The 27790-nt window shown below is 42.0% G+C and overlaps 1 protein-coding gene across 1 annotated transcript; it reads right to left on the bottom strand.

The window, feature by feature from the left end:
* Positions 1-27513, bottom strand: ACER2 (alkaline ceramidase 2). Its single transcript, XM_019750371.2, has 6 exons — positions 27274-27513; positions 18848-18962; positions 17965-18106; positions 11966-12103; positions 6447-6584; positions 1-4357 (listed from the first exon to the last, which is right to left on the bottom strand). The coding sequence occupies exons 1-6, from the start codon at positions 27379-27381 to the stop codon at positions 4171-4173; spliced, it is 828 nt and encodes a 275-aa protein (XP_019605930.1). The 5' UTR covers positions 27382-27513; the 3' UTR covers positions 1-4170.
* Between the last annotated feature and the right edge of the window lie 277 nt (positions 27514-27790).

Genomic DNA, 27790 nt, shown 5'->3' on the forward strand with positions numbered 1-27790 from the left:
TTTATTCATACAAAATGCCACTATGGCTTTAATATTAAACATAGCTGTCATAGTCAGTTCACAGAAAGAGTATAAAGTGCAAAAGCTCCATTTCAAAGGCCTTAAATCACTCGCAAAGCAATGGAGATTAAATGCTACCACAGCCAGTGGGCAGACGACCTTCATACAGCACCCCCTATATAAAGTGTGAAGTATAAAAGAAGGAATGTCTCTGAAAATGCTATATTTGCTCTGATTACATATTTTGGTCATAAAATAGTCTTAAATCTGTTTTAAAATATAGGGAAAGATACAGCTCAAACAATTAGTCCCTTAGAGTAGGGGCCGTTAAAAAAAAAAAAATCCGTAGGGGAATATGTCTATAAAATCCACTGAGAATCCCAACCTGGCCCAAGCCTTCTTTTTTGGCCAGCTGGAATGGCAGCACCCAGGCAGAGAGCTGGCTATGAAAGTTCCAAGTTTTCCAAGTTCGCTTAGGGAAAAGGAGCTCTGAGGGGGGCTCTGGCTGAGCTTCAGCCCTCAACTGTCCCCCAGAGGTGGTTCCATGTCAGGGAGGGACAAATCCCGGTCCTGGAGCTTCCCACACGCACTGGCTCACATCAGCATGATGGACTGCTGAGAGATGTTTTTCAGCCATGAGAAATCAAATCTACAGCATAGGTGACGGTCTTTTTACAAAGCCTGTGTTTGATGACCACAGAGCTTAGTCGCCCAAGAGAACACCTTTGATTCATAATTAATGTTTTAGACACTCTTCAGAGGGACAGGCAGAGTTCCCCCCAAAAATGTAGCTTGTTACCAAACAGATTCAGATATTTCCTCCCCCTACACCTTAAATATGTTCACTGAAGTACTTGTTTATAATTATATAACCATAAAGGGGAGAAAAAGATTTCTCTTTCTAAAAATCAACAATCAAACACTATAAAATAATAATCATTGACTTAAATAATCACTTGGTAACACTGTTTTTTAATATCCTAAATCCAGTTCCTCCAGGGGATTGATTGTGGGCAAATTCTAACCAGAATGAAAATCTGATAGTCATGCTGAGCAACCACCATGACCCACCGGTAACTCCTAAAATGTCAAATCTCCACTTTCCTGCATTACTGGGGGAGAGAAAAACGATTCATTGATTAATGAAATAAGCTATTCACTTATTTTAACTCTGAAAACATCAAAACCTGTAAAGCCATATATTTAACTGCTACTTCCTATGGCTCACCAATCCAAGCCCAGAAGCGTCTATCAAAAAGTAGGATCCAGTCCATTATTTCTTAGGGCCCATTCATGTCAAGTTTGATTAGCAGGGAAGACTCAGTCAGTAGTCAGTCTCAGGATCCAGTGATGAGCTCTCAAGTGGATAGCTAACTCTAGTGTACTTCAAAACCTGCTCTTCGTGAAAAATCCACAACTGGCATTTATATTCCCTTCAAGCTACAGGATAAACTGTCAGTACTAAAAGACATCTATTTGCAACTATATTAAGGGTGGGGGAGCGGGAAGAGACAAGAAGAAAATATACCAAAATATCAAAAGATTAACTAACAATGGTTGTCTTTTGGCTATAGAAATAATTTTTTTCTTTTTCTTCTTTGACTGTTCTGTAGTATCCTAGTTTTCTTAAAAGAGCATGTAGTGCTATAAAAGCATTATAAATATAAACATAACTATAAATATGAATGATACCATCAACCTAACTTAAAATAAGATCAGTATATTCCTACATCCCACATTGGCAAGCTATAGTGACTGCTGTTCAAAAGAAGACATGTTTTTGTCTTCCTCATATATGTCCCATTCCACCCTTTGGTCCAGCCCTCATCTCATTAAAACGAATCTCTAGAAGGGCGTTGTGTTTTTCACAACAAAAGCATTCCTGAAATTAGTCCTGGCTTGCAGTAGAGGAATGGAAATAGCCCCGTGAGTCAGGGCACTTAACTTCCTTACTTCCAGCAGAGTCATATTTTATCCCTATTTCCAAAGGACACCCAGAAATTTCCAGAAGGGCAGGGTCAAACCCTTGGGAGCTGGAGGTAGTATTTCCCGGGAAGCAATCCCTGTATCTGATAGGGGTAAATGGTCCTTCCTTGAGTGTTGGAACAATGCTCCCCTCACTGAGGAACTTTTGAGACAGAAATTAAACCTCACACACATACAAAAAACATTTCCTACTCCCCTCTCTCTGCTTCTCCTTATCTATGCTTCCACACTAAGACAGTTGGGCTTAAAATACATCAAACCTCCTACTTGAGAGCATTTTTATCCTGCAAAATGGATGGGACCAGAATTCATGCCTGCTAAATCAACCTTAAGCGAGGACAATGGTATTTCCCTTTTAAAAATTCTAGACTTGAAACCCAGAGAATTTAGCTGTTTTCAAATTCTGTTTCATGAACCAACTAGATCTCATAGAGGCGTACTAGAGGGTCCACGAATATTTCATTCAAATATCATTTTTTAATATATTTTTAAACTATAATAAAGCAACATGTACACTTACTCAATACCAAATTTTCCACGTTGAAAACCACCAAATTGTTAATTTGCATTTTCACTGCCTGATATATTAAGGAAATGCTATAAGTTTGACCTTAAGATAAATTTCAGCTAAAAAATACAACCTATGTCACACATTAGGGTTCCATTCTCACTGCAAACAGGGTTGGGCTGCTACAATTATTTGAAAACCACAAAAGTACGATAAAGTCATTCATTTTTAAACTCTGAATTCAGTTTCTTAATGGACTCTGCACCTTAGATGCTGTGCAAATTCTAAGAAGAATCAAGAGTTCCTAAACATGCCAAAAACTGCTGCTGCCCACCTCTCAGCGACTTGGGACAGTGACCTGATTCCTGTCCATACAAGGACATCCGCCCTGCCCTCTCACAATGGAATGTTGCAAAGCAGGAAATGCCTGAGTTAAAATGAGTATCCCTGAGGTCTTGAGTTCCCACCTCACACCTTCAAGACAGTTTGGGAGTCTTCCATTCAAACCAGTGAGGAGGGGATTTAGTTGTAGCCCGTGTCACTTTAGGTGAGAAAGACTAAGAAGGCAACAGATTCGCCCTGCTGCACCAGCGACCCGAAGCAGCCGGTGTGTAGTTACTGCGAGCACTTGAGAAAAGCGAGCAAATGCTCAGAGAAAACTACAGGAAGCACCTCCCTCTGTGAGAGTCTGGAGTGTAATTCCCACAGCAAAAATGAGAGAAAGAAGAGGGGAGCTTCTTGAGGATAATTTCCAACAGGGTAGCATGCAGGAGGCTTCTAACAAGAACAAGTTTCCAAAACGTCATGCTTGCTCCAAAATTTGAACCAGGACCCCCATCACAAGTGTCATGAGCCCTTTGGCAATGTTACAGAGGTCAAGCAGTAAGGGGGGGGGGGGGTCCTATGTATGGACTAGTCACACCACAGCTATTCCTCTGGCTGTTTGAGACGACTGGGCTGGGAAGGGGACAAACAATGTCAACATTTCCATCAACATTTCATCTTCAAGAATGGCTTAAAGTGGAGAGCAGTTTTTGGCATAGAGGGGTTTTCTCATTAGCATACTCTCATCTGAAGTCAGGTCTCCATCTATCAGTAGAGGTAGAAGAGGATTAACAAATGCATGTAACACCTGGGTTATTGACAGCTGTAAGTGGAAAACTAGCTTCCTCAGCCACAAGTCCCATGTGTGTTTCACTTGATTGGTTTTGTTTTAAGAGTTTCCCCAAATGAAAATCTCTGGCATCCTCCATCAGTTGTGAGTGCGGCCTGTCATACAATCAGTCTGTCAACAGGAATCGTGGGGTTTGGAGCAGGTAAACTCTCTGGAAAGCGAGACATTGTGCATCACTGGGTCCCCCCAGTGACTGCTCTGCCATTGCCACAAAGGACGCAGCCCAACAAGCCACTGCATCTGGAAGTGATGCTGAGAAGATATACCTAGTGCCCTCAGCCCTCTACTTTCCATCTTTAGGAATGGGGAAGACACTCATTTCTCAGGCATAGCAGACTCCTGATGGTCCACAGACACACCAGTTAGAGCCCAAGGGAACAGAATTAAAAAAAAAAAAAAAAAACCAGGACCCCCCCCCCACCAACTCTGAGAACCCCTCAGCTGTCTTTGCTGAAAAACGCATGAGGAAACATAAGCAGAGAAGCCAGCCCCCTCCTTCCCATCACGTGATCTTGACTGATGATTTCTTGTTGGCGCACAAAAGGGATACGTAGGGGACGCCGATGAAGGCCCATTTCTCGCTGGGCCAGAACCTGATGACCGGGCCTTGCTCAGGGATCTCAGAGGCAGCATCAAAGTAGGCAAAGCATACGCAGCCCAGGTAGGCAGCCAGGCAGATGAGGATGTGCCTGCAAAGGGAGACAGGAGGTGAGAACCAGATGTGAGCAAAGGCTGAGCTGCTTCCCCTTTCTGGCCTAACAGTCCAGGAATGGCTTGGGTGACAGTCCGGGGCCTCTTGTTATTAGGAAAGGGTGAAAGTGACCAAGAAATCCTGGAATAGCAGGAGAATGATAAATCTGGATCAAACAGGGCCTAATTTAGAATATTCTAAACAATTCCAGCTTGATAACAGGAACAAACATGCAAATGCCTGTGGGGCTCACCAAGAAGACTGAGACCCAAGAATTTAAAACAGGCACTAAGAGGATGGAATTATACAGCACCCATACTGTGAAGAATTAATTGGAGACAAAAAATGATGACGACAATATATAAGCATTGGTAAGGAAAGTTGTCCAGGATCTAGTATTGTGGTTAAAAAAAAAAAAAGGACCAGTTTGCATAATATATAGAATGATATTATTTTCATTTTTTTAATTGAACTAGAAAAATATATATTCATAAAATCAGAAAGGATATACCTCAGGTTGTTAACAGTTGTTATCTGTCTTTGGCAGATGGAATTATGAGAGCCTCTCTCTCTTGATGTTGTTTAAATTTGTTATTTAAAAAAAAAGAACACGTCATTTTATAACTGGGACAAAAAATGGTTCAACTTTGAAAAACAAAGCAGAAAGAACACCAAATTTAGAAACAAATTAAATTTAAGCCAAAGTTATTACAGTCTAATCTTTGAATATCACTTAAATCACTAATGTGACCAGGGAACTTGGATGGACCAAACATATGATATCTTGAATGAGGTCATATTTATGCAGGTGGATACATTTATTAAAACTCATCAAAGTATATACACTTAAAATCTGTGCATTTTCTGATCTGTAAATTATAACTCAACAAATATATAAAGTGTGATAAATTCACTAGTGTGAATCAAGTTCAAATGATTTTTTGAACTTAAAAAATATCAGGCAATGGATCCTAAGACTGGAGCCCTAATTTGTGCTTTTATTTTGTTTTGTCTTGCAAACAATTCTGGAAGTCTCCACACCTTAAACTGAGAACAGACTGGGTCTCATGGTAGAGATACAAAAGTTCGTGTGTTCAAGGAAATTGAAGTGAATTCTTCAAACCACCTAGTTTTAGGCATTTCCTGACAGAAGTCAACCTTTATCTGAATCTAGACGTAACAAAGTTTTTCCAACTCTTTACCAAGAAAAATTCTTCCTGGATGTTCTCAATTTACAAGAGGCATACTAAACATATTTCTCTTAGTCCTTGTTGCTGTTTGCAATCAGAAATCGTGGAGGACAGCGAGGGAAAGATGACTCTGGGTTTGGAGCTGAAGCGGTTCTTAGGAAGAAAGCCACTCAATTTCCTCCTCAGCTTTCTGGGTGTAGGATTCTGCATACTTTGTAACCTGCTTCTGTTTTTTAACTTAGCAGTGTATCCTGAGCATGCCAAAGTATAGGTGCTCCAATTCCCTCTTATCAAACTCGTAGGCTGGTTTTATATAACCAGGTGGTGTCGTGAACAATTCACTTGACTTCTCTGGGGCTGTGTCTCCACCTGTAAAATGAATGGGTGAGACTGTCCCTAGATGACCTATGAGGCTCATGCTTTCACCTGGTCACTCAACCCTAAAAAGGGGAACTTGGACTGACAAAAATATACTGTATCTTGAAAGAGGTCATATTTACCTCCTTGTGGTTTGTATTTGGACCACATCCTCGTCCCCACACCTGTCCCCTTTCCCACCTCCCCTAGCCTAGAGATCGAGCCAGAGCTCAGGTGACAGATTAGGTTTTCAAGCTCCATTATGCTTTAATAATGGAGCTAGAGGTCAGAGGCCCAGGACTTGAAGCATAAACAATTAGGTCTTTTTGTTCTGGCTAAGCCAGCTCCCTGGAGCCCATTGTGTTTTTGACAATACCTTCTGCTGCTTCTGAACAGTCTGACGGTCTCTGTGAGGACAGAAAGGCACTGGGGCTCTGCTCTGTCCCCTGGGCATACTTGGGCACCTCGCAGGGAGAATGGAGCCTAACCGAAAGTGCAAAGCTCTATAGTGCAGCCAACTCCCCACAGGCAGGGGCTTACCACACACAGTGCAGGTAGGGAAAGTGGAAGGACGACAACAGCTCACAGAAGGCTCGGTCACTGATCCAGCAGAAGAGGGCGAGGGTCCACCAGAGGCCCGAGAAGAGGCCCAGCTTAAACACACGCACGTTGTCACACCTGCATGGGATCCAAAGAGCAACTCGCCATCAAGCTCGGTTTCTGCCCACCTCGCTGGCCACGTCGGTGGTTCCTCACTTCTCCCCAGCCCCTTGGCACTGGAGTTCCTACCCAACATACCATCACTCCACCAGCCTGTGGATGTGAATACCACATGTACACAGATGACCCACAGAGCCATACCTCTCACCCAGGCCTTTCCCTGACCCCAGACTCACTTCTACCTTTTTGACATGTATGCCTGACGTCTAATATACACCTAAATTTAACACGTCCATAATGAACTCCTAACCTCCCCCCACCCCACCCAAAACCTGTTCTTCTCCCAGCCCTCTCCGTAAAAAAGTCATCCCATGCTCTCAGAAGCTCAGGTCAACTATATAGACGATTTATTTTGCACTATAAGAGGCAAAATAAACCGGCGTCTAGCCTTGCCATTTTAAAAGGTAAAATGAAAACTGAGAGAAACAAGTGTCAACAAATATACAGGCAATTAGTCTACTACAAGAGGATCTACGAGGTGTGATCAACAAATACGGTGAATGTTTAAATTTTAAAAATTTACTACAGTTAAAGACACATTGTCATTAATCCCCCTCAGAATACATCCCCTCGCTTTGAACACATTTATCCCATCGTTCTTGCCACTTTCTGAAGCAGTTCTGGAAGTCCTCTCTCGTGAGTTTCTTTAGTTGCGCTGTCATGGCTGCCTCCATGTCCTGAATCCATTCAAAACACTTACCTTTCATGGTCATTTAGACTTTGGGGAAGAGCCAGAAGTCGCACAGTGCCAGATCCAGTGTAAGGTGGATGAGGACACACCATGATATTTTTAGTTGACAGAAATTGCCGTACCGGAAGCAATGTGTGACACGGAGCCTTTCCGTTGTGATCACAAAATACAGTGACTGCTGCTGCCAAGTGCCATGTAACAGAAAGGTAAGGGATCTTCGGAAGCAGCACATCGAACCTTAGTAACAGTGTGTGACAAGTTTCAACTTGTTCTGTGCAGTCAGTCAGGTGTGAGCTACGGTTGAGAGAAGGTGTCTTTTAAATTGTGCCATAAATCATCCTCTATCATGACAACACTCCATGTCACACATCACTTCTGGCATACGGTAATTTCTGTCAAATAAAAACATTACGGTGTGTCCCACCCACCTTATTGACTGGATCTGGCACCATGCGACTTCTGGCTCTTCCCCAAAGTCAAAATGATTCAGGACATGGAGGCAGCCACAACAGCACAACTAAAGACACTCACAAAAGAGGACTTTCAGAACTGCTTTAGAAAGTGGCAAGAGCAATGGGATAAGTGTGTTCTAAGTGAGGGGAAATATTTTGAGGGGGATTAATGGCTATGGATCTTTTACTATAATAAAATTTTTTTAAACATTCACAGTATTGTTTGATCACACCTTACATGTGCACTCAATTTAATTAAACCCAGAAAGTCTGGTTTAAGGAACACACCAGCACAGAGAGCATGTGTGTCAAGTAGCAAGAGAGAGGTGGACTGTCAGGTGATTAGTCACAGGGAGGTGGGGCTGGCCTGACACCTATGAAGCAGGGGAGAAAGCACTGCAGAGTCAGGGTCTCAGGGAAGCCTGGTCCCTTCCTCTGTTTCTAGAGGGACAGGCCCTGCTATATGCCACTAACCAGGCTTATTTGCACTTGGGACTTGTCCAAACCTGGGCACCATTGGGTTTTATTCCCACTTTTCAGGGCTTGTATCAAAATGTCAATGTAACATAAATTAGAAATGCAGAACAAAAGCAGGACCCTATTTTAGGATAGAATAATCTGAGAGTATGTCTACCATTTCTCCTCCTCTTGACCCCTTTGTTGCATTCTCAAAGTTTTTCTTAACAATCAACTCACTCCTATCATCAGAAAAACGTCTATTTTAAAATATTTTAGATGTCGCTGAGTCAGTTGGTAATGTGACAACACCACAAATTTCAGTAAATGTCAGGCCATGACCCCAAGTCATAATAAAATTTTGTTTCCACACGGTCTGAGAGAAGGTTCAGGAAGGACAATGATAATATGAAAAGACTAGAAACAAGCTCAAGGAATGAGGCTAATGAGAAAGAGAAAGCTGAAAAATTGTCCCTCCCCTACTTCCTCTGAGCAGAGAGGAGGCACAATGAGAAACATTAGCGGAGATATGACAGATCATTGCTGATGACAAGCAGGGAAGATCCTGGAGGGAAACACAAAGAGGAACAGGGCATCCTGTTGGCTGGGAATTGTATCAAAGCAGGCCAAGAACCATCTTCTCTTTCCTTGCTGGGACTCAGGTAAGAACTGGGACATGGCAGTGAACGTAGGGACCTCGTCCCTGACCATGTGGAGGAACAAAACAACAGCACAAATACTATTTAAATTACAGTCAGGATGGGTGCCATAAAGGAGAAGTTTGGGATGCTATGAGAGCATATAAACAGTTGAGCCCAAACCAGAAGGATGAGCAGAAGTGAACCAAGCAGGAGGGTCTGAAAGAAGGGACAGCCATGAAGACAGGCCTGGGACCAAAAGGAGCTAGGCCACCTTGGGGACATGAAAGATCAGAAAGACTGGAAGACAGAATATAAGGGGGAGTTTCGTGTGGGAGAGATTAGCATGCAGGTGCCATGTTGAGGATTTTGAACTTTATTGTAATTGCGATGTAAACTAATAGAAAAATGACCGTGAGCAGATTGGATGGGAAGGAAGAGAAAGCTAGGCTTCTGGTTTGAGCAACTAGGTAAACGGTGTTCAGTTTACTGTGGCTGGAAATATTAAGAGAACCAATAATGTAAAAGGCAGATCAGGAATCTGGTTTTGGACAAATTGAACTGGAGATGCCTGCGACATGGAAAGTTGGAGAGGTCAGGTCGGAAGCTAGATACTAATGGTGGAGGCAGAAAAAAGTACTGGGTTAGAGTCATCAATCTGGGCGTCACTCACATACGTACAGTAATGAAAGCCATGGTAGTCGATGAGGTATTTTGGGGGAACTACAGAGGGAGGAAAGCAGAGATGTGATACAGCACCTTAAGGGATCCATACAAGCAAAGATGCATAGAAAAGGAGTTTACATGAGAGACTGAAAAAAAGCTCGTGTAGAGTTAGGCTCCCAGCAGGGTGTGGTGTCATAGGAGCCACAGAAAAAAACAGTTCAAGAATCGGGGGTGGGGGTGCAAACAGCTGAGAAAACAACACATAAGACCCAGGAGGACTGAACAATTATCACTGAATGTACAACCAAGAGGGGTTTGGGTATTGAAGTAGGGGCAGAAGCCAGAGTGGAGTGGGTTGAAGGGTAAATGAGAAGTGAAGGATGGAGACAACCTTTAAAGAGGTTTGGCTATGACATACAAGAGAGATAAAGGGTGGTGGCTGGAGACAAACATGGATTGAGTCCAGGCTGAGTGTCAGAGAAGATGGAGAGACTCAAACATTTTTACGACTAATGGGAAGGACCCTTTAGAGCAGGGGTGTCCAAACTGCAGCCCGTGGGCCAACTGCGGCCCATGATCCATTGTTAACTGGCCTGCAGCAAATTCCAAAAATATATTTAGTTTACTTAAATAAACCAGGTGAGGCAAGACGTACCTCACCTCGAGTGAATGTTTATGTATTTTACTGCATATGGCCCTTGGTGAAAAACCTTGAAAAAAGTTTGGAAATCCCTGCTTTAGAGAGAGAGAGGGATGACAGAGTAGACAACTTATAGGAGTAAAGTAGATATAGGAGAATGGAGGGAATAATCAATAGGTACAAAGACTGATCCTAGATGGAAGGAGGGATATTTCCCATGATGCTGCATTTGCTAATGTAATGATGAAGACCAATTAGCTGTAATGATGACTAGTTTTTCAGGGACAAAGATTTTAAATATGGAACAAAAATTATGTCCTTTATAACTACTTATGAAGATTAGCGTATTTAAGGGAAATATGCTTTCCTGCTTAAAGATCACAGTTGTTAAACAGAATTTATTTAAACTATGGAATAATCTGCCCTAACCACTTGTCTTGGTTTTTTTTTTTTTTGTTTTTTTTTTTGCTCTTGTTTAAGTATTACGAATTTGCTCTTGTTTAAGTATTATGAATTCAAAATATTTTCCCTTTCTTTAAGCTACTTTGAATAAAACTATAGGCTAAAACATATTATTGAACTACAGAGTTAAAATGAAACCAGACTGCAGTGAATTCTCAAGACACATAGCTAAGTCCAGCACATTCTATTCATTTCAGGTCTCATATAAGCCAGCACCACTGGGCTGACTATTACAAATCTACTTCAGATGTCTTTATCAGATATTTTAGTGTGCGTTTTCCAAAGAGCTTCAAGATCTGTTAGTGTTCTGAAATGAGTCTCTTCATTCCCCAGGCCGTGACGACTTCTCAAAGAGGCCAACAAAACTGGACCTGACAGTGCCAGCCAGCAAAGTTTAAATACCTCTTTAGCCACCTTTGACCCTGTTTAGTATTGCTGACAATCAAATCAACCCCCCAGCGGCAAAGCAATGGAAAGAAATGTGTAAATATAGAGAGATATATATCCTCTCAAAACAAAGATTGAGAAACCTGACAACCCATTACACAGAGCAACTCTCACAAAGGGAGATATAGATACAAGACTTCAGTTAAGACACTCTATGTCCATAACAATGAGAGTCATGAATTTAAATACATTTCTAAAAGTGGACACAAAGAAAAACAAGCATTTTCAAAGAGTATTAAAATAAGGGCAGTAGTCAGATGTATTTTAGTTGGGGCCAGAAGAAGATAGTCGTGTACACACCAGAGCTAAACGAAAATGTTTGTGGATATCAACATGAACTCTGAGTATACAACTTCCCAAAGGAAAATGCTTATGCAAATAGCAAAGGCTTTACCTGATAGGTTGTAAACAAGAAACCTGGTCTCAGAGAAAATAGCAGAGTCAATAGTATTACACCTGAAGCCAATGTTGTCTTGTACATAGAAATTCATCTTTTTCCTTCTCTGTGTAAATGCAACCACCTCTTTAGAACTTGTCTTTTCTCCTTATTCTTGTCATCTGAACAAATCTATTCTCCTTTCTACAGAGTTAAGTGTAGGCAGCTTGGCCTAGGGGCATGTAGGTCCTTGAGATGTTCCTGCTAAACTAGCTTGGGACCACTGGGATGTACTGCACCCACTAAGCAGGGGCTCCCGTTTCTGAAAATGAGATCATTAACATTTGGAACAAAACTATCACTTGTTTTCCATCCAACAGTCAGGAACTACCTCTTCATGAAGAGTCTAACTCCTCCTCCACACCAGCTCCTTGTTCCTGGAGCTGGTGTGTCCCTATCACAGTGACAGGCTAAGGGACACACAAGGGACAGCAAGAAGAACAGCACCCACCTCTTTAGCTCTGCAACAAGCAGGGCAGTGCAAGGAACCCCTAGAGTCATCAAAGAGATGTTGTTGATGGCGGGCTTGACAAACGCCAGGCATGTTGTAACTGCAGACAGAACGCAGACCACCGCCTTGAACCTGCCCCTGGATCAGTGAGAGCAAACCACATCCATTAGCAAAGGAGGTCTTGTTTGTCGAATGTTGACAAGGTACAGGGATTGATGGTGGGAATGCAAATACCAAGTCTAAACACCATTCACACTCACTGGCTCAGTAAGTCCACTTCCAGGAATTTAGCCTTAGGAAATAATCAGAAATTTTCAAAATATTTAGCCATGAGAATGGTAAAATTAGAATCAAACTAAGTCCTTAAGGGTGAGACATGGATACTTGTTTTCTTAGTGTTACTTAGATTTTTTTTTTTTCAGATGTTTTACAGCAGAATTTGGCAAACTTTATCTGTAAAGAATCAGACAGTGACTATTTTAGGTTTTGCGGGTCATAGGGTCTCTGACACAGATACTTACATCTGCCACAGTAGACAATAAGTGAGTGAATGGCATGTCTGTGCACCAATAAAACTTGATTTGCAAAGACAGGCAGTGGACCAGTCTAACCCACAGAACATAGTTTGTCAACCCCTGTTCTACAAGGTAAACACATACATCTTTTATAAGAAAAACATACTATTTATAAACCATAAGTCTTCCTAGTTTAAAAGAAAAAAATCTTATGTTTCTAGCATACAAAAGTAAAATTCTTAAAAATTTCTAATAGGATCTATATTTACTGACAATCCACGGTCTAGTATGCATTTTGTTGACAAGTTTTTGACATGATAAATCTTAGAAAAGTAACTGATACCATCCTTCTACTATTGAGTGAAAGCTCTTTCAGTAAGAAAGAGCCAGAAATGAGGACGTGATCTTGGGCACGCTCCTTCTTCTCTCCCTGGGACTCCATTTCCTTACCTATACAATTAAAAAGTCTGAACTAAATTATCTCTAAGGCCTCATCCATGACTGAAATTTAGGAGCACGTAATTTTCCTTAAGTTTCTGTTATTCCTCATGAGCACAATTTACTTTGGCCAAGAGCCCTGGCACGGGTCACAGTTAGGAAACTAATTTGAATGAAATTCCATTATAAAGAAATCAAAGTTCACTGAAATCTTCAAAATACAAACTTATCTCTTAGAGAAAAACCATTTATCATCAAGGCACAGGAAATCATTGATCAAGCTGCCAACTTTCTGACTGGAATGAGCAGAAATTGTAGCCCTGAACTTTGACCAAAAGAAAAAAATATATGTGGGAAAGGATCCAGGCAGCAAATCCTCAGGAGAATTGTGTTTTTCTCCTGACCTTGGCTGGCATCCTTCAGCTACTGGATAAAAGGCTGCCTGCTCCAGCCTAAGGATGACAGCCCACACATAGCACATGTGCATAGCCCAGGGACCCACAATAACTCTTTCACTGGGTTTCAGGTTCTATGATACATGCCAAGGCTTTTGGCCTTTTTAGATCGGATAAACACATAATCATAAACTTCCAAATTGCCTCATCTTGTGTATCCAATGATTTAGGATTAAGACACAGGTTAGAAAGAGCAATTCAAAGCAGAGGTGTTCCAGGTAGACCCATGTGTGTCACATTCTGCTTCCATCACTTAGTAGATGTGGGATCTTTGGCAAATCATTGAAGTCTCCAAGCTTCTGGTTTCCCATATGAAAATGAAGACACCTGCCTTATATGTTCTTGCAAGCATGAGCACCTCCTACAATGCCAGGTACATGGTGTGTGCTCATAAAATCCACTCTTACTATGATCATTACCATCATTTGAGAGTAAACGCTATTTAAAATATTGTTATTAATACTAGCACACTCTCAGGGAAAATCTGACTGAACTGGTGGTGCAATCACCAAAGACTCTATATATTAATGGTATTGCCAAAGAGCCCAAAGGCAGCAAGCTTGACAAAACATGCTTTCTTTAAGAAGAACACAGGCAGACACCTCGCACGTCAGTCCAGGGGGTGTGGAGGAATGTGCTTTGGGGAGCCAGCTTAGACAACAAGGACATCCTGTGAACGCACGATTTTGCAACCAGGAGAAGTCAACAGAGATCACACGGCCAGCCCAGCCGACCCCAGGGTCACCAGAGGCCCGGGCTACAAGAGAACTAGAAATATTCAGAATCAAGGTGCCCCCATGGAGGTTTTCTAAACAGTGATGACAGGTACCCCCTACGGCAGACTCTGGTCCCGTTTTCAACTTTCCAGCCCATTACCGGCTTAAACTGGAACACAAGGTCAGGGAACTCGGAGCACTCCTTCCTGTATTCCCCACGCCAAAACCTAGCAACCCAATATTATCATAGTATTATAATAAAGCTGTTACTGTTCTCATTAGCTACTCTTTAAGGAAGTGGTTTTCAAGTCTATCAGACCCTGTACCCCTTTTTTAAATCAAACATTTGGTAATATCCCTTTTAGTATTCTGAAGTGAAATGCAATTTATGAATGATAAAACGTCCCATCAGTGTGACTACCATAAACTTCCCAGATGTCCCTGAAGGGACAGAAATGTCCCTGGTTAAGAGCCTACCCTATAGGGTTAAAACATAACCTATTTAGAACAAGCCCCTGATTTGCCTAAAAATCATAAATAACCATCAACAGCTGAGTGTATGTCCTAAGGACTCTTAGGACAGTCTAGGCAAGATGAAAGAAAGCCCTTCTTTTTTTAAACACACCAATTTATTCCTATTTACATCATAAACTTTAATAATTTGCCCGCTGTTCTAGACATTATCATGTTCAAAACACTTATCCATACTAGCCATTTGCAATAACTGCTAGCACTTAGTGAGCCCTTACTCTGGATGAGACACTGTACTATATACTTTATATGATTTTTCCATATATTACTAATGCAATGTGGTAGATACTCTTATTATCTACTTTACAGATGAGCAAAATGAGGTATCAGAACTTACAAAAAAAAGTCGATTGTCATTCATATCTGTATCTGTCTGATCCAAAGTCACTTAGCCTCCATACTCTCTCTTCTTTAGAAATCTCGCACAGAACTACTCTTAATATGTTTTTACAAATATTCCAGCAAAGTCTAGACCACAAACAAACAGAAAAGGAAAGAGAAATGTTAACTGTCTGATCAATTCAGGCAGCTAAACCACACAAGCTGCAGTCTACAGAAATCCTGGTTTTGACCTGAAATCTTTGGTCTGCCACCTGTCACGGGTGGTGAAGCCCACAGAGAGACGTTTGGTCTTCTTGCTCTCCCCGTTACTCAAAAGTTGCAGATGGACAAACAGAACCAACATCTTTATTTAGAATAATCTACTTTTCCTATAACATGCACCTTTTCTTTCTTTGCTCACTAAAATCACCCATTCTCTCCTTCAGTTTGTATGCACATCACAGAGGTGCCAGGCAGAAATCTCTATGTGCCATGGGTAGTCATGAAAGCTAACTTTGATTGAGCACTCACCATGTTCTTAATTCTACACGAAGTGCTCAGCAGAGTTATCTCAAAAGAACCCTGAGGTGAACACTATTATTTACCTAATTTTACAGATGAGGAAATGTAAAGACTCCAGACAAGTTACACAGTTTGTGAGCAGGGAAGCTAGAATTAAAACCCACTCCAAAGCCAGGGATACATACATATGTGTTGCTCAGTGCCTCCAAAGGACTCTCCCCCAAACTGAAGAGAGGGGTCACATCTCCAGAGAATAGTGCAAGGTGCTGGCAATAAAAAAGTCCCAAGGGGCTACAGACCTCCCCGCCTCATAACTTGTTTTCATGATTAAAGTTGGTAAGCTTTAATTACTACAACCATTGCCTTACTTTCTTCTCTCCTGCTCATAACATTCCCTCACTCCCACCTTCAAGAAATGAGAAGAGAAAAGGGTTCTCTATTATGAATACATTAAAAACTGTCACTTGGAATTTCAACCCAGGCTTCCAGAGTGCCACAAACAAACAAAACCCTTATTCCCATTTCTTCAACTTCTCTCTCAGATCCCAGGACTTGAATGATCAGATCCAAGAGCAAAGTAGTTCCTCAGCTTTCAACCTAACACACACCAGACTCAGGGAAAGCATGGAGGAGACTGGGGAGCCCCTTCTGAAACAAGAGGAAAAGCCAAAAGGTAAACGGTGTGTTTCTTAGGTAGAGTCCAAAAGTCCCTGACTGCAAAGCCACTTCATGACCCTGCCTAGTGCCATCCACCTCCATCCCTACCCTCATCCCTTTCCCCACCTCATGAAGCTTTCTGATCATCCCCGTCATTCTCTGGAAGCTGAACAAGGAAACAAGACAAGACTAGAAATCAGAGACAGCCTAAACGAACCTGCTGTGTTTTAAAGTATACTTCCTCCAATGAGGAGAAGGCCTCAGCAAGATGGAGACCATATTTCATCTAAGACCAGAAACACCCTCCTTTCACTTCTACTTGTAAACGGCTCGCTCTCTCTCTTCTCTCTCTCTCTCTCTCTCTCTCTCTCTCTCACACACACACACACACACACACACACACACACTTTTTCATAAGTAATCTTCTTAAGGCTACTACTATCTGCTTGATGATACTCAGAGATATTACTATTTAATTCAAACCCTGCTGCTCCGGATGAAGATTCTACAACGAATCCACTTAAAGTATGTTTTCACCCTACCTCATTTAAAAATACACTTTTTGTATTAAAATTTAACATGTACCCTTTGCAAAAAAAAAAAAAAAAATTAGAACAGTACAGATTAAAGGTAAAAGAGAAAGTTCTGTCTCCACCCCAATTCCTAAGAAGGGTAATAGCTGCTGTCCTCACCCTCCCAGGCATTGTGGTGCACATACAAAGACAGATACTCCAAGGACATTTAGTCCATTCGTTCTAAAATGAGGAAATTCCACACACGGTGCTACGCCGCTTTTGCAGCCAGCACATTTCATGGACACTCCTCTCCCTCAGTCCACAGACAGCAGGCTTCACCTTTAATAGCTGCATAGCTCCTGTTCCTATTCAGAGGACCAGGAAAACCGTAATGAATTCTATCTTTTTCCTGCTATACCTCACCCCTGGGCACACACAGCTTACTTAATTAAATCCATATCTTTAGACTGTTTACCATATATATCTTGACAAAATAAAGTGTCCTACAGAGAAACATGTGGGTAATATGTTCTTGGAACATTTCTCATCTTTATGAGGCGGACTCTCTTCTGTTCCTTAACAACCTTACACAACTGCTCAGGAAGGCTTTTCCTGACCAAACTCTAAATCAGCACCCCGAGTTACTACTCCCCCCTTCCCAGCTTCATTTTTCGTCATAGCAGTTATCACTCCCTAATATCATTCATGTGCCTGCTGATTCATAATCTCCCCCACTTCAGTGTAAGTTCATTGAGTGCAGAGATTCTGTTTTGTTTGCTGCTACATCCCAGTACCTAGAAGCCTAGAAAAATGCATAGTAAATAGTAAGTATTCCAAAAATATTTACTGGATGAATAATCATATAACATAGTAGATATTAAAATGCATCCTTTCCTGAAATTTTGGGTTTCCAGCTTGGAGCTGTATGTGTATGCAATTTAACAACTACAGTATCTATGGGTCCAAGAACCAATTCCTTAGTGAGTTCTACTGTAAATTTATAAAACAGTGGAGTGGATTAGACTAAAGGAAATGTTCTAACAGGAAATCAAAATCTTTCCACTTATGCTTATAATCAAATAAGAGAGACGTTTGACTTTTTGTCCTTAATGTCATATAAATCCTTCTCCAAGCATATTGAAATTCCCCCTTTTGTCTGTCAGTTTATTTATACCGTCAGACTATAAACAATCAGTGGATATTAAACAAGTACATGGTAATCTCATCACTGGGCCAGGCTCCACTGTGTGCTATTTTTCTCGATATGTACACATCGTTATATTGGACTGCAGCTAGCAGTAAATGCAAAAGTGTTCAGCACAAGCTTACCTGTCATTACGAAAGATCTTTGGTAGATACCTTCTAGGGAACCACATGGCCAGAGCACACATCAGAACCCAAAGAATGGCAAGTTCATCAAGCATCTGACCCAGGAAACTCAGGGTTGCATGGAAGTAGACGGATCCAATTCCTAGAATCAATTACAACCAATAAGAAAGGTCACCAAAGAAGAACAGACTCACAAATTCAATACACTGTTTAAGGATAGCCCTTTCACCAACCGCTATCGCAATCACCAGATCGTTCTCTCTTTGAAAAAAGAAACTGAAGGAAGAAACTCACACCACCTAGGCATGCAGACTTCAAGTCTAGAAAGAGGATTTCAAGAAGGGCCCAAATATCAGCACATCAGAACTTTAATTATTCCACAGTTAATCACACTCTGTCTTCATCCAGTGAACTTTCATGGGAACAGGCAGTGAATAAAAGTCAACATTCTCTCACTGTTAAGCATTCCCAATATGCCTGTGAAAGGAAATGGAAATTACACAAGTATTTCCCAGAACAATGAAAGATCAAACATCTAGATTTATTTATTTATGTTTTTACCGTTAGTCCATTTGAAAACAGTCTCATCAGAGTTCAATTGTTTCACATGACTTTTTTCAGAAGTTCTCAGAAAATTGCACTGGCACAACACCAGCAGCTATTACACAAATGAACTCTCAGATGCAATTAAGTGATAATTACAGCCAACCTTGTTATCAAGCCCGTATTCAAAGGAGTCTTTTTGGCGTCAAGCAAGCAAAATAAAAGTTTGCTAAGACGTCAGAGTGACTTTGGTTTACAAAACAATGTTCAAAGGGGACAGGAAGTGTGCAGAATTCCATTTCCTTCCTTTCAGTCCATGCTTGCAAACGAATCCACTTACCCACTACAACTAAAAGAGTCCATATTAAGTAGATGCCGCTGTTGAAGCACGTTGCATACTGACGAAACAAGTACATGCAGATGGGCGGTAAAACGAAAAATAAGATGTTGCTGATCTAAGGGGAGAAATGTAAAATGAAAAGATAAATATTAAGTAACAGGGCAAAAAACAAAGCAGCGTGTTCCAAGTATGTCCTTTGCAAACTGGCATACATCTTGTTTAAGTGCTGATACTTTTCTTAATGGCAGATACACAACCAGGAATATGTATTAATAAAACTTCTTTAATAAGCATTTAGGGGGTGCCTTCCTGCCTCTTTGGTTGTAGCAGCAGCTGTAAAAACACTGCCATCTGTGAAAGCTGCCCAGGCTCCTCTCTTGATTCAAAGAATCAATGACTCTTATTCTTTTTCCACACAGATTACGTAGGAAACATTCTAATTTACTTTTACATATACTTTAAAAGATAAAGCCTGTACTAAATAATGGTAAAAATAAAGTTTAATGAAGAGGTGAGAAGAACTAGACAGGTTCGAGCACCCCGTAATTTTCTGCCAGCCAGACCAGCCTTTTCTCCTGGGCCCACATGAAGGCAGGGTTCTTCCTGGTTTCCTCCTGTGTTGCCTTTTTCACCCTGTTCAAAACCTACTTTTAGTTACAGATCAAATTTGTAAGTGCTTTCCCAGCTTTAAAATGATACCATTTTATCTTTCAGACTTTAGTGTGGATGTAAGCCTTTCTCTTATCTCTCCAGAAGGCATTTGGCTTTTTTATTAAAAAATTATACATTCTGTCTAATGTAATATCAAAATATTGTCATTGCAACATGTCATCACTATTTAAATTTCCCTAATGAGATATTTTCCATTCTTGAGTTCATGCCAAGGCTTTGAAGCCCAGTGTGAATTTCACATCTCCCTTGGGGCCAGCCATATGTCACACGCTCAACAGCCACAGGTGACGAGTGATTACCACACTGGACAGCATAACTCTAGAACCTCACCTCTCATTTTGTAACTTACTTTTTGTTTGTCTTTTTTTTTTTTAGGAGGGTCATAGCCAGTTATTTTTTTCCCCAAAAAAATTTTTAATTGAGGTAAAATTCATATACCATAAAAATTAACCATTTGAAAGCATACAATTCTGTGGCATTTAATACATTCATAATGTGCAACCATCACCTCTGTCTAGTTCTAAAATGTTTTCATCACCCCAAAAAGAAAACCGTATGCCCATTAAGCAGTCACTCCCCACCCCCATTCCCCACAGCTCCTGAAAACCACTCATCTGCCATCTCTATGGATTTACCTATTCTGACTATTTCATAAAAGTGGAATCATACAATATCGGACCTTTTTGTGCCTGGCTTCTTTCACTTAGCATAATGTTTTTGAGGCTCCTCTACTTTGTAGCATGTGTCAGTGCTTCCTTTTTATGGGTGAATAATATCCCATGGTATGGACACCACATATTGTGTATCCATCCACCCATTTATACAGACGTCTCCAAATAGTGCCGCTGTGAACATTCGCGTAGAAGCTTTTGAGTTACCTGTTTTCAGTTCTTTTGGGTATATAGTTGGCATTGCTGGCTCATACGGTAATTTCATATTTAACTTATTGAGAAACCACCAAACTTGTTTTCCACAGTGGCTGAACCATTTTACATTCCTATGAGCAATGTACAAAGGTTCTCACTTTTCTACCTCCTTGCCAACACTTACTTTCTGGGGGTTGTTTTGTTTTATCCAATTAAGGCCATCCTAGGAGGTATATGGTGGTAGGGATGTTCAGCTTTTTAAGTTTCCTCTCTAAGTGTGTCATGAGGAGCTCGTCACAGAGGACTGTGAACACAGAGGACGTGAGCAGAAGGTGAAGAAAACAGCTAAGTCTAAATGACCAACATCATGGGGACAGGATGGGAGGCGTACACACAAAAAGACTGAAAAAAAGACTTTCAGAGATAGGATGGGGCAGAGGAAGTCTGGAAAGCTAACGGCATGGGGGTTTAAAAAAAGAAAAAAAGACTGGTCCCCCATGTTAGACAATACAGAGGAGACCTCAAAGGAACCACGAGGGAGAGTGAGTGCCTGCACTCAACTGAAAGAGCCAGGGTAGAAGGGCTTTCTCAGACCCACACAATCACACTGGTGCGCAACTAAACAAAACGCGGCAGCAAACCCCAGAACGTGAGGCGTAGTAAGGTGAGGATTGGCCTCATCCGTGGCCAATGTATGCCTCTGTCACCATCCAGGAACAGAAGAGGTTAGATGTGACACCATTTTTAGAAAGAGAAGAAAGGTAAGGGTGGGAGAGAAAATGAGAAAAGAACACAATCCTCTGTCAGGGATGGGATGGGCTGCTGCCTTTGGTTAAAACCCAAGACTGAAATCCCTTGTAGGGCTGCGGCATTCTGGGGGAGGGGGTACCTTTGTCTAGTTTGTCCACTCTGACGGGGATCTTTTTCTGTTTTCCACGTAGGAGTCCTATGAGCTACTGGTGAGACTGGGTGAGAGTATGAATAAACTGTGTCAGATGTCCCAGGCGGTATGCAGTGGTCAATCCTGGAAATCAGGCCAACTCTCATTTGCTAAGAATCAGATTAAGCAGTAGCTATTGTTCGTTGTTATTACCATAGCCTTTAATAGTCTATGCAATCATTTAAAGAATTGATCTTTAAGAGTTAAAATGAGAGATCTTAAAGACCATCCCTTGTTTTATAAGGGGGTATAACTGAAAACCCAGAAAGGTTCCCAGGTTGGCCAAGGTCAGACAGACAATCACAGCTGGGCCAGCATCCAGTCACCTCAAGCTCTTTCCACTGCCCCCAGCTGATTTTTACCTCCAACCCACGCAGCCACCTTCTCATCTCGTTAGCTTAACTCCTCAACTAGTATCTAAAAATTCTGAAGTGCATTACACACTGTGCACATATGACTCATTCTATGATTTAAATGTGGCTCTCCTTCTGTCAAACATAGACGTGGAAGGAAGAAAAGGAGGCTTAAAGGGGCAGAAGGAAGAGAAAAACGGAATTGTTACACCACAGGTAACTTAAAACCTGATCTCTCTCCTTTCATATACATGAATGTGTTGTCCTTGTTAAAAAAAAGAAAAAATATATTACAAAGCTAAAGTCTCCTTGCTATTCTATTCTCCTCCATTGAGATAACCATTGTTTTTAGATTCATAGGCTTCAAGTCATTTTCTTTGCATATACACAAATACATATATATCACATATGTAACATTATCATTCTGCAATTTTCTTTCCTCATTCAACAATATGCCGTGCAAACCTTTCCACCTTAGTTCATATAGATTTACCTCACTTGCTGTAAATGCTGCAGATGGCAGCAGTTTTTTTAACCATTCCCCAGTAGAAGGAACACCAATTTACAGCCCCACCAAAATGGTGGGGAAGAGAGCATACTTGCTTTTTACCCCAGTATATCTTTATTGCCTCAAGTTCTCTCAATCTCCCTTGGTTCAGCCAAGTGCAACTATTAGGTTGGTGTAAAAGTAATTGTGGTTTAAAAGGTTAAAAACAATTGCAAAAAACGCAATTATTTCTGCATCAACCTAGTATCTACTGCCAAGCTGTCCACCCAATGGCTCTGTTGGTTTGTTACCACCAGCAAGGAACACATTGATCACTTTTAAATGTATTTACACACTAGTCACAAAAGCATGAAGTCATTTATTATACTCGCAGTAAAATTATGATACTTCAAACATTTTAAATGCACGTATTAGGAGTTCGATTTAGAGCACCATTTTAACATATGCTCCCAAATAACACTGAAATCACATTATTACTTCTATACAGCCCATCTATCAATGCCCGCCGGCCTCCACCAGGCCTTCTAATGAGGTGAATCTATGGAAAGGAAAAGACCAAATTTGAGGGAGACTGTCCCTAAAACAAAAAGAGGAAGGAACTCCTAAAGAAATACGGAAAAGCAAACTAGTTGCGATTAAAAGATGGACTCAATGGCTCCGTCTCTACTGAGAAATGAAACTTCCCCTTAAAATGGTGTGGGTCACTGAAGCTGAAGAATAGTTCAGCCAAGAGGCATTTTTGAAAGCCTATTGTTGGATTATCGTTTGGAGAACTGGTTTAATGACTGCAGAACAGATTTATTAATTACAAGGAAACCACAATTTTTAAACGTGTTAGTAATTTCCGTAGAAAGTTCCTCATTCTATGAATTCCCACATGACATTTGCACCAAAATAATCTCATGAACACACTGCAATCTCATCCTGATGAATGTGACTGTGCACTTTCCCAGACAGGGTAAATACTGACAAGGCAACAGGCTGTAAGTTTTTCTGAACAACAAGTTCATAAACAGATAAGGGTCATTGCCCTGACCAAGTAGATGGTCTGTTTATCTTCACTATATGCATATTCCTAACTACCCATTCTATTGCTCCCCTTCTGCCAACTGTCCTGGTTTGCCTGGGACTGAGGAGGGTTCCCAGGACATGGAAATTTCAGTTTTAAATTCAGGAAAGGCCAATTCTTAGCAAAGCAGGACAAGTAGGTCACTCTACTCAGAAGCCTTCTTGCAAAATTCCCCACCCCACTTCCCACATTGCACCAACCCCACACAGAGTACTGGGGACTTGTAAACACCTTTCTTATGGCCCTTCCCACCCAGATGACTGCGGGTCTGGTCTCCATCATAGGCACACAGTGCTTGCCCAGTGGATGGATGGATGGATGGATGGATGGATGGATGGATGGATGGACAGATGGACAGATGGACGGATGGATAATTCTGCCCTTTAGATAGTAGGACGTGGGCTTTGACATATAAGGAAAATTCTACTTTCCTTATCTTCATGGTTGGGGGTAGAGCTGATTGGGAGAGGTAACAGATCATGGGCTGATTTAATGCATTATGTTTTGCTTCAAGACTTCTTTTTTCAGCACCAGTTGATTTCCTTCTGCCCTCCTGAGTCACCATCCAGCAACACAGTCCCCAAAGTCCAAGCCCCGTGTTTAAAAGGCAGACCCCACTTTTCTCCAAAGTAGCTAGTATCTTTCTCTTTTAGGGTGACTGAGGCCTTAAGACATAAAACATAAAAAGAAACTCAACTCAGTAAAACTTGTACATAGAAGAAACAGTACAAAACGTGCTCAAGCCAAAGGCTGTGAAAAGGCATGATGTGTTCTTGGAAGAGGTATTTTGGTTTGGCTAAAGCAAAGGATAATAAGATTTAAGGCAATCAAGATTTGCAGGGCCCAAAAGCAAAAGGTTTTGTATACCCAAACATTGTCACTGGCAGCATAAATCAGGGTCCTGTCTCTGGTGGGCCATTTAGCAATAAGTATCAGCCTTCAAAGTGACCATTACCCTTGACACAGCAATTCCCCATCTAGGATTAGCACTTTCAAAAGTATATCCAGATGCATATATGAGGATATTCATTGCATCACTGTTCAGAGACCAAAATGAAAACAATGAAACAAACAGAAAACTGCCCTAAATTTCCATCAATAGGAATTGACTGGTTAAATAAATTATGGTCAATCCATTAAATGGAATACTGCATAGACATTGTAAAGAGTAAGATTACGTTATAGGAGCCAATCATGGGACTAGCTTCAAGACACTTTAAGTGAAAATAACCAAGGTGCAGAAGCATTTGTGTAGTAGTATCTCAACTGGGTTGAACAAAACTTAAGATTGTGGTGTGTATACACTATACATACATATTTTTTATGCTCGCACAAATACACATGCTCTTTATATGCCTAGAAAAAAAGTATGAAAAGATACAGAAGGGTATTTTCACTTTATAACTTGCATACTCTGAATTTTTTTACCATGATCATATTATTACTTTTATAATAAACAACAGAAAACTACTTTAAACAAACTTTCCTTTTCATATCAAACATCATGATTAGCCTATAGATCAAATGGTCCCAATGCATGAATTTAAGAACAACTGAGTAATAAATATGTGTACTATGCGAAATAAATAAATCTAAGATAATACAATGACACTTGTATCTTCAAGAGTAGTATCTTAGCAGAATCAGATAGATCAAGGTGCTACTCTAGTTCTGCCACTTTTTTATCTCAGCAAGTCGCATAATCCATCTAGGCCCCAGTTTCCTCCTTTATCAAATGGATATAATAGCAACCGCTGCTTTGGGCAACTGGAGTACCCAGCAGAGCTTCAACACATAGCAAACAATTAACATTAACCAGTAGTAACTGAAGTTGTAGTAGTGATGTGCTACCCCCAAGGTCCATTAAGAATGTTCTAGATCCTCTCCCAGTCTTCTGATTTTACGTCTTAGATTCCTTAAACTTTTTCTCCAAATTAGTAATAATTATTATTTTCTTATAAAATGGATAATTAGACCTGCTGCCTTACTATGAGGATTTAAGGAGTTGGTTTTTTGTGTGTTTTTTTGTTTTTGGTTTTTTTTTTGACCCAGTAATAGTTCACTGTCTTCCTCAATATAGGAGTAAGATAAGCATGGGTTTGTCCTGTCATAAGCATCAGCAGGTAACTAGTGCATGGGAACAGAGAAGAAGATATGGTTTTTGCTAAACTCTTTGGACCTACACTCAACAAAGTTTGGTGACCAATTACTTCTCTGAAACCTTAAGCTCTCCGCTTTGCTAAAGCCAGTTTTGTGGTTTACAAATATTCCAAAGAATAAGGCTTGTCAGGCAAACCAGCTGGGCTAGTCAGTCACAGGCACTGCAGCTGAAGATCAACAGCTCATTTCTACAAAAGATTTTGGCACTCACTACATAACAGCTCCAATGGAACTAGATTAAAAGTAAAGAAAATAAATCCTCCCCCTCATCCAGCACTCTGGGGCTTTTCAAGGCAGGCTCAGAGCAGCTATACACTAACTTTTTGGCCAAGTAACCAGGCCTGATGCTCTGCTGGCCTCAGATTCCACAGATAATTACCATACAGGGTGTCTAAGAACCTGTCCCCAAGCTGTCATTTCTTTTTTAACTCTGGTGAAATCCTTAGTAGTATTTTCCACTTTCAAATGGAGAAACTGAGTTACCACTGTTGAAAGTACCCAGCCCTACTCCAGCCCATTCTCTATGGGCACCTGTCTACAGCTGACTGTATACGCTAAAAGAGGTTGTAAAAGAGGTGAGGTGTGGCCACCTCCAATAACTGAATCTTTCACAGTATCTATGAACAGCAGAGGACCAGGTTTTCTTGAGGAACTAACCTGGTATAAAAAAGAAGCAGGAGTGTTTAACGTGTAGGGTAGCCATGGATTTCAGCAATAGGGAGAGGAAAGAGTGCAGATTGCTGGATTGTGGCCCCAGCCATGCCAGAGACGTGAGCATGACAGCGCTCTTCTCAAGAGCTCAGTTTCCTCATCAATGAATAGAAGGACCCTCATTGGAGATCCCTCCAGGAAAAAAGAACCTGACTGATGCCAACATTCTCTCCAGCAAATCTAAGCTAAAAACCCTAAAGAACAACCTCAAATTCACCATGACCTGTAAACCAGGGGTTCCTCTTTTCCATGTCAGGGCAGTGAAAAAAATAAGCCACATAACAGACCATGCAAAGTCTTATATTTAGTCAGAATCCTAAGCCATGGGCACAGGGAAAAGAAGGGGCATTTCCCTCCCAACTGAAAGTTTTTTCCCTCCCACAAAGACTAAAAGCCCACAGGATTCTGCAGTGAGGAAGTTTCTGTATCTACAGACCTAAGCAAGTCCAGGAAACATGCACACAATCACTCCCAAATTTCCCTTTCACGCCCCAGGCTTAATAACTTTAAAATGCATAGGCCTGGGGGAGTTGATTTGGGGCTGGCGTGAGGCTGGGTGAGAAGTAAGGCAAGGAGATGAGAACTAGTAGTAATTAACTTGATTCTGGCCAAAGGTAACTCGACCTATTATTGGTGTATTCGTGGCGTGGAGTAAGTCAGCATGGTTCGAGGCGGCCCTGCCCCCGAGACCTGCCGGGTGTTGCCCCCTTTCCCAGGACCCCTAGCGCAGGCAGTCAGGTCAAAAACGCACAATGCGACCTAAGTGCGTCACGCCACAGAGATCCTAGGGGAGGAAGGCAGTTGTCCCAGCAGGTTCACCGCCCGCAACTGACCCGAACTGGGAGATGGGCAGACGCAGACCACTGGCTCCAGGACGGGTGGGGACAAACAACACAATAGAGCTATGAGAAAGAAATGACAAGAGGAAGAAGCCGAGCCCAGATGTCGGAGGTAGGAAACAGGAGAGGAGGACAGATGGAGAACTGGAAGGAGCGCGCAGGGAAGGGGGCGTGGGTCGACTCTGGCCCTGAAGAGAGAATGCCCCAGGTACAAGCAGAGAGCCACGTCCAGGTTCCAGGCACTGAGGCGCTTGTGGAGAGCCTCCTCCCGCCAGCCCGCCTGCCATCCCCACTCCCGCGCCCCGCACCGTGTTGTAGAACTCGGCGATGGCAGGCACGATGGTGTAGTTGTCCTCGCACCAGTCCACCTCCGAACTGCCAGCCCGCAGCTGGTCCCACCAGTGCGGGGCGCTCATGGCCGCTCTGGGGCATTGGAGCAGCTGCTCCTGCAGCCGAGAAGAGGCCAGAGCTGCTGCTGTAAGCTAACAGCGGCAGCGGCAGCAGCGGTCGCTTTATGCACAGCTGGGAAGCCGCCGGATGTGGCGCCTCCTCTGCCGGCCTCCTAGCGCTCAGCTCCGCCTGTTGGACGTGACTCGCTCGCAGACCCCGCCCCCGGCTCCGCCCCCTGTGGGAGCCCGCTGGCAGAGAGCCGGCCACGCCCACTGGGGGGGCCGGGAAGTGCGTTGGATGGGATCGAAAGGAGGTAGTATCCGGCTTCAGAAGCTTCTAGGCTCTATCTCTGCAGGTGTTCAAAGGCCTAGACGGTGCTGCGCACGCCTGCCCACGCCCACCTCCTGGCTCACACTCCCAGGCGCCTCCTCCTCC

The sequence above is a fragment of the Rhinolophus sinicus genome, linkage group LG04, assembly GCF_036562045.2.
Source record: "Rhinolophus sinicus isolate RSC01 linkage group LG04, ASM3656204v1, whole genome shotgun sequence".
NCBI lineage: Eukaryota > Metazoa > Chordata > Mammalia > Chiroptera > Rhinolophidae > Rhinolophus > Rhinolophus sinicus.

Bases quoted from the DNA above. Each gene is read 5' to 3' on its own strand.
- ACER2 (XM_019750371.2), bottom strand. From the start codon at position 27,381: ATGAGCGCCCCGCACTGGTGGGACCAGCTGCGGGCTGGCAGTTCGGAG. The intron at 18,963-27,273 runs GTGCGGGGCGCG...TTCTCCCCTTAG, and splicing joins TCGCCGAGTTCTACAACACG to ATCAGCAACATCTTATTTTT. The intron at 4,358-6,446 runs GTAAGCCCCTGC...CTCCCTTTGCAG, and splicing joins CCCTACCTGCACTGTGTGTG to GCACATCCTCATCTGCCTGG.